The sequence below is a fragment of the Barbatula barbatula genome, assembly GCF_947034865.1.
Source record: "Barbatula barbatula genome assembly, chromosome: 16".
Classification (NCBI taxonomy): Eukaryota; Metazoa; Chordata; class Actinopteri; order Cypriniformes; family Nemacheilidae; genus Barbatula; species Barbatula barbatula.
Window position 1 is genome coordinate 219,147 of NC_136779.1, and position 10,946 is coordinate 230,092.

General features: G+C 39.7%; 1 protein-coding gene across 1 annotated transcript; it reads right to left on the reverse strand.

Annotated features, from left to right (window-relative positions):
• Positions 1–877: 877 nt before the first annotated feature.
• On the reverse strand, positions 878–5,476 carry fh (fumarate hydratase). Its single transcript, XM_079476562.1, has 10 exons — positions 5,241–5,476; positions 4,863–4,997; positions 4,252–4,362; positions 3,931–4,107; positions 3,283–3,465; positions 2,970–3,135; positions 2,676–2,879; positions 2,346–2,473; positions 1,875–2,028; positions 878–1,097 (listed from the first exon to the last, which is right to left on the reverse strand). The coding sequence occupies exons 1-10, from the start codon at positions 5,367–5,369 to the stop codon at positions 955–957; spliced, it is 1,530 nt and encodes a 509-aa protein (XP_079332688.1). The 5' UTR covers positions 5,370–5,476; the 3' UTR covers positions 878–954.
• Between the last annotated feature and the right edge of the window lie 5,470 nt (positions 5,477–10,946).

Consider the following 10,946-nt stretch of genomic DNA (forward strand, 5'->3'; position numbering starts at 1 on the left):
CATGAATTTGTTTCTAGAAGTATTATGATGTTTTGCATTTTGTTAATAACCCCCAGCACAATAAAAAAAATCATTCTGAGTGCTGTAACGTGGAAAAAAAACTATTGAAGCACTAATCACATTTAACTGATTGAAAAATCTTATTTGAATGTATAAACAAATGAAATGATGACAGTCCCCATTAAAAACGATGAAAACTAAAGTCAACGTGGAAACAGGCTTCACTTTCTCTAGGCGATATATTGAAGTATTAACACAACCTTCAACTGAATTGAGTTTCAATCACACAGGCTTATGGATGTATGTGAATATATCAGATGTTGTAATTGGGTCAGATTGTGTTTAACATTGGGAAAAAGGAGCGTCACCATCAAGGTGTCGGCTTTTACGTGTCAATAATACAACCGCCAAAAATACTTGTAAATTGAGTAAATTGATCAGGTGTGAATTGAAGTCACCATTAAAATGCTATCAGACATAGAAAAGCTTCTAGTCTGGTTTTTTTCTCACTTTCAAGGCCACAATAAAATATTCCTTCTGTTAATGAAATTTTGGTAGGCTGGTTTTCACACTGAGATTAGCTAATAATAATAATAATATTCAATTGTACTGCAGATTATTTTGACGGTATATGCTTTAAAGGTTCTTTTTAAGTGATGGTGTTGTGGTGGTACATTTGACCACTTTTAACATACTTTAGTTACAATATATACATGCAATATACAGCTCCCCCTTGTGTCTTCTATAGAGATGTGATCTATAACCATCGCGATGAGACCATTATTTAATAATGATGTAGACAGCCCTACATCAAACACACTTTACAGATGAACATCGGCGTGCTTTCATCAGACACTGAGTGAATCTGGATCAGACACCAGGAAAGAATCTGTGTTTTATTGTCCATAGGCAGAATGAGTGTAACTTTGAGCGCTCTGTTGTCGTGTGGTTAGTTTATTTAGGTCCCAGCATGTCTTGAGGTCGAACCCACTGGTCAAACTGTTCCGCTGTCAGAAAACCCAGTTTAATAGCTGTAGCCTTTAGCGTTGAACCCTCTTTATGTGCCGTCTTTGCTATAGTGGCAGCTTTATCATAACCTGAGAAGAAAATAACACAATCAGAATCATGTGACCTGAAGTGAATCATGTGATCGATCTATCTATCTATCTATCTATCTATCTATCTATCTATCTATCTATCTATCTATCTATCTATCTATCTATCTATCTATCTATCTATCTATCTATCTATCTATCTATCTATCTTATTTTGATTTGACAGCATGTGGTCACTATATCCTTTAACTGTATGAAACAACAAGAAAAAAGAAAAACGTTTTTAACGAAGGTTTACGAAGTTGCATAGAGCAGGCAATCTAGTCATTTAATATCACCCTAAAGTGTGTAGATAGGGTAAGCACACATAGTGTACAGACTCTTTATTATTGACATGGCCGTAAAACATTATCCGGTCAAGATTTCTAAAATGTCTTGGCACACATGAACACAAACTGCACAACAACAGGTCTGCTATGAGACACTTGGACATGGAAGCGTGTAAAATTATCCACTAGTAATCACATTTAATGTAAATGCGCAGGATGGAGCTGATAAGAACTTGAGTTGTTTGTCGACACACACAAGCTCAGAATTTCACTGAAGTCTACGCAGGCATTATGATCAATGCGTCTTCCAGTATAGTTTACATTCATGTTTCCTAACTTTGTAATGCATAACACGTAGCATTTGGAATGCTTAAAATATAAGACATATAGCATATAGATGCTGCTCTTAGATACTGATTAATGAAAAGTCATCAATTAATACACACACACACACACAGTCCTCACGCATGCGCCCTCTGCCGTCTGTTACCTATATGCGGGTTGAGAGCGGTGACCAGCATCAGGGATTCATTCATGAGTTTGTTGATTCTTTCTGTATTGGCTTCGATTCCAACAACACAGTTATTAGTGAATGAAACGCAAGCGTCGCCCAACAGTCTGGCAGAATTCAGCACATTTTTAATCTGACGGAGAGAAAGACACAAATACTGTTCACATACCTACAAACATTTAACACCTGTATATGTTTGTCTGTACACATTAGAAATATGAAAATTAAATCAATATTTCACAATATTTTCTCTGATCATAAACACTTTTCATCCGTTTCCTGCAACTTTCTTTTTTTCCTCATCTCACGTGTAAAGACATTTTATATTGTCTCTGATTTACACTTCAAAAACAGTCAGTTCTGTGAATAAGATCAGAGCAATCCCCCTGATCAGAATCATATAAATACAAGCGTGTCATGTGACCAGATACAGCAGCGTGAAGGACTCACTATCATAGGTTTGAACACGTTGAGTTCAAAGTGTCCATTGCTTCCTCCGACAGTAACGGCCACATGATTTCCCATCACCTGAGCAGCAACCATAGTCATGGCCTCACACTGAGTGGGGTTCACTTTACCTGCACACACCAGTGTTCATTTCATCACATCAACACCAGGACGTGTGTGACATTTTAAAGTGCTCAGAAGATCAGCACGTACAGAAATAGAGAGGCAAAGGTCAAAGGTGAAGACCACAGACAGACTGATCTACTTCAATACACATACAGAACATCGTCATTAAATGACACAATGCAAAAAGCTCGGTCTCTGAGCACTCACCCGGCATTATACTGGATCCGGGTTCGTTCTCAGGCAGGATCAGCTCACCGAGACCCGAGCGAGGTCCAGAGCCCAGGAAGCGGATGTCATTGGTTATCTTCATCAAACTCACAGCAATGGTGTTGAGAGAGCCGCTCAGCTCCACCAGAGCATCATGAGCCGCCAGAGCCTCGAACTTATTGGCTGCAGTCACGAACGGCAGACCTTAAAATGACCACAGGAGAGCAGAAGTGAGCAGCTTGGTACACATGTTAATGTGATTCACGTGTGTGTGTGTGTGTGTGTGTGAGACACCTGTCAGTGTGGAGACTTTATCTGCCACTTTCTCAGCAAACCCAATGCGTGTGTTGAGACCGGTGCCCACCGCAGTACCACCCGCAGCCAGCTCATACACGTGGGGCATAGCAGCCTTTACCCGCACGATACTGTACTTCACCTGCTGAACATAACCTCCGAACTCCTGTTTACACACCAGAGAAAGTCAATTCATTTTCATCAAGTGAGACTTTAACCTGTGACTGTCAGTTCAGAGATGACCAGTTTTCTCTCACATCTTCTAATAAAACTTGATTTTCTCAAGCATGTCATGAAAATTATTTTGATGCACCTGTCCCAGAGAGAGTGGCACAGCGTCCTGCGTGTGTGTGCGACCGATCTTGATGATGTCTTTAAACTCTTGGGCTTTAGCAGCGAGCGCGTCATGCAGCTTCTGAAGACCCGGCAGAAGAACCTCATGAACTTCAGTAGCTGCAGCGATGTGCATGGCAGTGGGAAACGTATCATTGGAGCTCTAAAACAAACAACGGACACACAGCAGAAAATTACCCATAATGCTTCAGGCGCTTTCAGACGAATCTGACGGATAAACTTTAAATAGGTATACAGGTTGGTGGGTGGTATGATGCAATATATGAATCAAGAGCATAGGTATAGATGTTACTGTTTGTATCGTGATTATACATATACTTAAAACAATGTTGATATGCTTTAAGATGTGTGTGTGTGTGTGTGTGGTCTTGACTTATATCTCGGTGGGGACCTAAACCTAAATACACACCAACTCATGGGGACTCGTGTCACTGTGGGGACCAAAATTTTGGTCCTACGGGGCAAAAAATCTTTAAATTGTACAGAAAGATTTTTTTTTAAATAGAAAAATTCTAAAAGTTTTCTATCTTTAGATTGTACCTATTAAAAACACTACGCCTAAGGAGATAATACACCAGATGAGAGTGTGTGTGTGTGTGTGTGTGACCTGGCTCTTGTTGACGTGGTCATTCGGGTGAACAGGGTCTTTGCTGCCCAGTTTTCCTCCAAGTATCTCAATGGCTCTGTTGCTGATCACCTCATTGACGTTCATGTTGGTCTGAGTTCCAGATCCTGTTTGCCAAACCACCAGTGGAAAATGATCGTCCAGCTTCCCAGCAGCCACCTGCAAACCAAACACACATCAGAGAGACACAGGAGTTACACATGACAATTATCCAGTCATAAAAAACATACATACAACAGACAGTTCTTATGTTTGACTAAATGCTCTACGGACAACAACGTTGTTAAATAAATGTGAAATGACCTCATCAGCAGCTGTCATGATGGCATCTGCAATCTTTGGGTCCAAACCGTAATCTTTGTTCACATCTGCTGCGGCTTTCTTCAGAATCCCAAAGGCTTTAATCACCTGAATCTACAGGTAGAGGAAATCATAACGTAACAACAAAATCTTTATCTGTGTCGTGTGTGGCACTGTTTGTATATCCCAGCGGGGACCTAAACCTGAATGCACACCTACTAATGGGGACCTGTGTCACTGTGAGGACTTAGATTAAGGTCCTCATGAGCAAAAAAGTATATAAATCGTAAAGAACATTCTTTTTAAAACTCTACAAATGCTAAAGGTTTTCTATGATCTTTAGGATCAGGGGTTGGGGATAATATATCGTTTGTACAGTATAAAAGTCATTACGCCTATGGTGTGTGTGTGTGTGTGTGGGGGTGGTGTGTGTGTGTGTGTGTGTGTGTGTGTGTGTGTGGTGTGTGTGGTGTGTGTGTGTGGTGTGGTGTGTGTGGTGTGTGTGTGTGTGTGTGTGTGGTGTGTGTGTGTGTGTGTGTGTGTGGTGTGTGTGTGGTGTGTGTGTGGTGTGTGTGTGGTGTGTGTGTGTGGTGTGTGCGAGCGTGCGTGCTCACTGGCATTCTCTCCGTTGCTCCTCCGATCTTAAAGTTCATTGTTGATCTGACAGTTTGAGCTCCATAATATTTATCAGAAGGAACTCTGAGCTCACCGAAAGTGTCTCTCTCAATCCTGTACGAGTCTGAACTCGCCTGAAAACACACAAAACGATCACATTATTATGAGTCAAATAACCCTTGTGTTCTTAAAGAGACAGAAACTACAAACGCGAATGTTTTTCAGTCACACTGTTACGTGTTTACAGCGATTGTGTTGAAGCGACTGTTTTACAGAACATGTCAAACATCTGAGAGCTTTAAACATGAAGGTCACCCGTCGGCCCGTCGGTGCCGTTCACATGTCACTAAACGCGGCAGTAAACAGAAGATTTTTACCATCCTGAGCTGGTTGAGCAGAACGCCTGACGCCGGGCTGATGTTCCGGACGGTGACGGATCTCTGGGCGGTCCGGAGGTTCGACAGACTCGCGCTGAAGCGATGCAGGTTTCGTGCTGAGCGATACATGGCGACCGGGGGCGGAACTGATGCGCACCAACCAGAGGCCAGAATCAGGGGGCGGAGTCGGACACTTAATAGTGAAACACGACACAGAAGAGCTCGAGCTCGCCTGTTGTCACAGGGACACAATTACCGGTGACACCAATAAATATGAAACTAAGGAAATCTCGCGATTTAAATGCGCTAATGTCTATTTTTTGTTAGAGAGGTATTATTATTATTTCTGTTTGTTTTATTTATTTGTATTATTTTATTGACAACAAGCTTAACTGTGAGTGCAAATATTTAAACAGCTCCTGTAAATGAGAGACAAATGTTGATACTCAAAGAGTTCAACACTAAAACATTCCTGTAAAATCCGCCATGAATGACTTTGGTTGTGGTTACACTATAAAAACGACATAGTTTGTTGTGCAAAATATAACCACGTGATGGCGCCACATACACGCACATTATCTGACAGTGTCTGAGCTGTTGAATATATTCTCATTCATTTGACCATATTGCTCAAACATGTCTTGACATTTCAGTTTACTCATCAGTGTATTTCTGTCATGGATAACACAAACCTTTTATTTGAGTAAAATGACATTTTATTTATTCGCTTATTGCTCCTGAACTCTCTGTAAGTCGCTTTGGATAAAAGCTTCTGCTAAATGATTCAATGTAAATGTTAATGTATTTTTTATATTTCTTCTAATGGCATTGTGTTCGCTTCATTGACGACACCTAGTGATTCAACATTAAAATATGACAAGAGTTTATTATACAACCGGATTTAAAGAATATATTCACATTAGAGGCTAATAAATGAAGATGTTTGTTCCAAAATGAGATAACTCCATTTGTTTTAAATCATGTTCTCTATTATATTTTTTGTGTTATTATGGCAAAACAAATCAACTGCAGTTTGATTGATATTCATTGGAATGCACAATAAAAAAGATGATTTTAATAACAGAGTTATCTCATTTTGTAACCAAACTCTTCATGTTCACCGGATTCAGATTTCATTTAAAAACTCAATGCAACGTGCAAACTGAAGAAACTATTTAATTGTATATGCTACTATATACTGTATATGTGTATCAGTATAAACTGATTTTTGAAGTCAAGAGTATTTATGATTTCATGTGAAAGACTGGAGGCAGCACGCTGTATTTGAAGAGTCATATCTAGTATTGGGAGGGTCATGCACACAACTATGGAGGGATTATTGGGTCAGATTGTAAACTGAAAATCTAAAACTAAAAGTCTTAATCTAAAACTAAAAGTCTTAAACCAAAACTAAAAGTCTAAATTTAAATGAATTTGGTATTTAGGATAAGGCATTTGGTATTTAGGATTGGGCATTTTGTATTTAGGATTGGGCATTTAATCATTTAGCCATTTAGGATAGAGGATTTGGGAATTTAGGATTGGGAATTTGAGGATTGAGGATTGGCCATTTAATCATTTAGGCATTTAGGTTTGAGGATTTAGGATTGGGCATTTGAGGATTGAGGAGTGTATGCAAATTAGGAGGCGTGGCCCGAATACTGGAGGCTGGGTTTGAAATGGCTTTTGCGCAGAGGCACTTTATGGACGCTAGAGGGAGCTCCCAGTGCTAAGGAGCACAGTGGCAGAGCGTCCTCTTCAAAGTTAAAGTTGTCGTGCTCTGCGATCCACGTTGGCTGCCATATTAACAATGGCAAAGCCAGAGCTAGCATCTTTGTTGAGATGGGCGCTGGACGTTTTGGACAAAGAAAAGGATTCCAGTAACGGTGGAGAGGCTTCTTCCTCGACCAACAGCTTGTCCATTTTACCAACACCGCAAGTGTTCGGTCTAAACGCAACCACGACACACGCCCACCATGCTGTTCAAGGTAAGTTACGTTAATGTTAGAAAAATATTAAGTGCAATGTGTATTTTTCCTGTCAAATTCAAGTTAACGTAACAGTTAAATATGATGATCGGATCGGAACCGCGTGCGAGTCACACAATGGCGAGCGCTAATAGAGCCGATGTTATGTAAGCTTATTACATGGCTACCAAATAAATCATTACTTTGACACAAAATAATGATTTAAAAATAAATTTATTGATTTAAAAACTATTCTATTGCTTCAGCTAAACAGAACTGCGTCCATAGCAAGGCTATTATTTTTCTTGGCAACGGTCAGTTATCTTTGCAGCGGTCTAACAGGCCGCATTCTACATTGGAATTCAACCAAAGCAAGCCATGTTATATTACTTAAAATTTAAAATCATGTAATAGGCTACGTGTTTTGTATACAGTCCCATCTAGACTTCTTTGTCCAGGGATGGAACAACCACAGCATCCGAACTGCCAGGAATATGTCTCCCCTGCAAATACCTCTGCTACACATCCACTCACTCCACAGGGTAACTGCTGTGTGGCGACTGGGCCTATTCTTGCAAGAATAAATACATCTCTTTTTATAAATTTGAATTTTAAAATGTTTTTTTTGCCTCAACACAACACTAGCTGTGGTTACGCTGTTACCAAGATTAGAGATATTTCAATGTCAACAATAATGTTTTCCCTGTTGAAAAAATATTACATTAGAGAATGTTCCTGTAGTTGAATGATTCTTAAGTTGTCACTGGAATGCATTGTTGCAACTCATAAGCTTGCATTTACACTCTGATTCTTGGCTTTTATTTGTACTGTTTAATTTTTTAAATAGCCATTTTGCTCATCAACAGGTCAGTGAAGAATATGGGACTGACTGGAGTGGACCAAGTGCAGCAGGGGTGGACACTCATCTTGAGATTCCAGAGATTGAGCTTCCAAGGCAGCTTATTGAAGCAGACTTTGCCCTTCTACCTCAACCAAGCACAGAGCAACGTGACACTGGTGTTCGAATTTATTGTGAAACTGTGGATGTATTGTCAAGATTATTGTAAGGAGAACCAGGGCATGTTCAAGATACAGCACAACTACAACTACAGTAATTCAACCCCCCTAACAGACCGGAAGTAACTTACAAATGACCCTTCTCCTCGTAGTCCTTTCCTGACAAAATGCATATAAGGACACAGACCATTATTAATAAAAATGGAAGTCCTTAATTGAGATTCATTTACTGTAACATGCCTGTATATTGCTTTACTACACGACTTGTATTATACCAAAAAAAGATAAAGTGTTAGTTTCTAGTCAAGATAAGATTATAAAGAATTTATTCATTTTCTATGGGGCACCACAACAACAATTACAGGAAGAACAGAAAAGTAATTTAAAGATATAACAAACAAAATAAAACCATGTAATTATAGGTCATATAATAAAAAACTAGGAGAAAATAAACTACAATATTGAGAATTAAGTGACTTTGTGTCTTAGTGAGTGAAAAAGTCTTGAGTCCAGGGGTGTCTATTGATCCAGTTTTTGCAGAATGAGCCATAGCTTTGGCTGTGACACAAAGTGGTCCTCCATGTCCAGGTGAAACATCTCTATCTGCAAGAAGGATGACAAGTCAGTGGGTGGGTTGTATATTGTATTAAGATAAGTTACTGAAACATGGCCTTAACGGTTCAACAGTCCCCTCTAGTTCCTTCAGGTGAGTGGCACAACACTGAACTGCTGTGATGGTTACAAGATAATATTGTAACAACCGCACGAAATACAAAGGATGCAGATCAGCACACTTGGACGGCAGTTAACACACACAATTATATATGTATATATATATATATGACATCAAAGTACCACGAGAGCGATTAGAGAGTAGACGCTGACACGATCCTTATGCTTTTGAATCGCTCTCGCGGTGCTTCGATGTCATAAACCGATCGGTCTTGCAGTGTGCAGTGCCGGTTCAAGTCGAACAAGCCTAATTTCTTTTCCCTCACAATCTGTATGATATATATATACGCTATATAGCAACAAGCACATCTACTGGCAATGTGAAAGGAGTGTATCTACTACTGTCTGAGGGGTTAACCGCAGTTTAAAAAACAAAACAGCGTGTCCCAATATAATAATACCCTACTAAAGCATGTTAGCAATATCAGCTAACATAACTAGTAGCTAATGTTAGCATCTTACCTGCTGCTTTCTCGTCGTCAGACCGATAGCACTCGTTTCACTGGTGACTCTGTGTTTGAGGCCACACATGTCCACAGCGTCCATAAAACGCTGTCATTAAATGGAAGCTATCACACAGTCCTCGCTCCAGCCACTCACTCGCTCTGTTTGGTTACATTACACTGTGCTCCTTAGCACTGGGAGCTCCCTCTAGCGTCCATAAAGTGCCTCTGCGCAAAAGCCATTTCAAACCCAGCCTCCAGTATTCGGGCCACGCCTCCTAATTTGCATACACTCCTCAATCCTCAAATGCCCAATCCTAAATCCTCAAACCTAAATGCCTAAATGATTAAATGGCCAATCCTCAATCCTCAATCCTCAAATTCCCAATCCTAAATCCCCAAATCCTCTATCCTAAATGGCTAAATGATTAAATGCCCAATCCTAAATACAAAATGCCCAATCCTAAATACAAAATGCCCAATCCTAAATACCAAATTCATTTAAATTTAGACTTTTAGTTTTGGTTTAAGACTTTTAGTTTTATATTTTCAGTTTACAATCTGACCCAATAATCCCTCCATACTAACACTGTTGCGATGGTCTCAATCTGTGGTGTGTGTGTGTGTGTGTGTGATGGGCCTTTGCACAGATTGTGGTCTGAGAGTGTGTGTGGATGGCACATATCTGAATGATTAAATGTACTTAACTGATTGTATTTTTCTCACTGATAATAAACGGAGAAACAATACAGATCTGTAGGTGAAACTCCAACATGAGGAAAAACCTCAGATTTGTGTCACTACACTATCTCTTCTTTTGCATTGATGTTTCCTATTGGTTTGAGTGATCAGTGCTTTTTCAGTTAGTCTTTCCTTATTGGAAGTGAATTGTGTATTTGAATGTTTTATCAGCTGCTAATTGAAACCTGCCCGTGATCAATAGCTCCTAACGACTCAGATAAGAGTTATCAGTCGTTTCTTATTGATTATAGTTTCTTATCAAAGCACTGAGTATCAAATTACGACATTATGCATGAACATTACCTTACACTTAAGTAAACTGCTACTGATTGTTTTTAAACACGAGTAAAATGCGTTTTATAGGCGAATGTATTAACATTATAGATGACTGTTTTTGTTCATCAAATGTATAGTGAGTTTGTAGTCCACGATGATGTATTTGTAAGGTCTTTCAGCGGCTCTTTAATGTCATATGATGTCATTTGTTCAATGTGATCGGCCTCGGCTGCGCGCGCTGGATGTGCGGCGCCAACACTGACAGCGGATCAATTAACAGCAATGATTGTCAAAGCTCAAATATTAGCCGATCTCAGATCAGTCTTTCATGTATGAAATGGTTTCATGGCCTCCTCTGATAAATACAAAGCGATATTAGTTTTAAAATGATCTGTGAAAGATCTACAAGGCACTTCAGTGTGTGCGTGCGTGCGTGCGTGCGTGTGTGTGTGTGTGAAGCATGAGTAGATCAGTTCATCGGCTCGAAATTAACTCATATTATGAGTCTGTGTAATGTTTCATTCAACTCA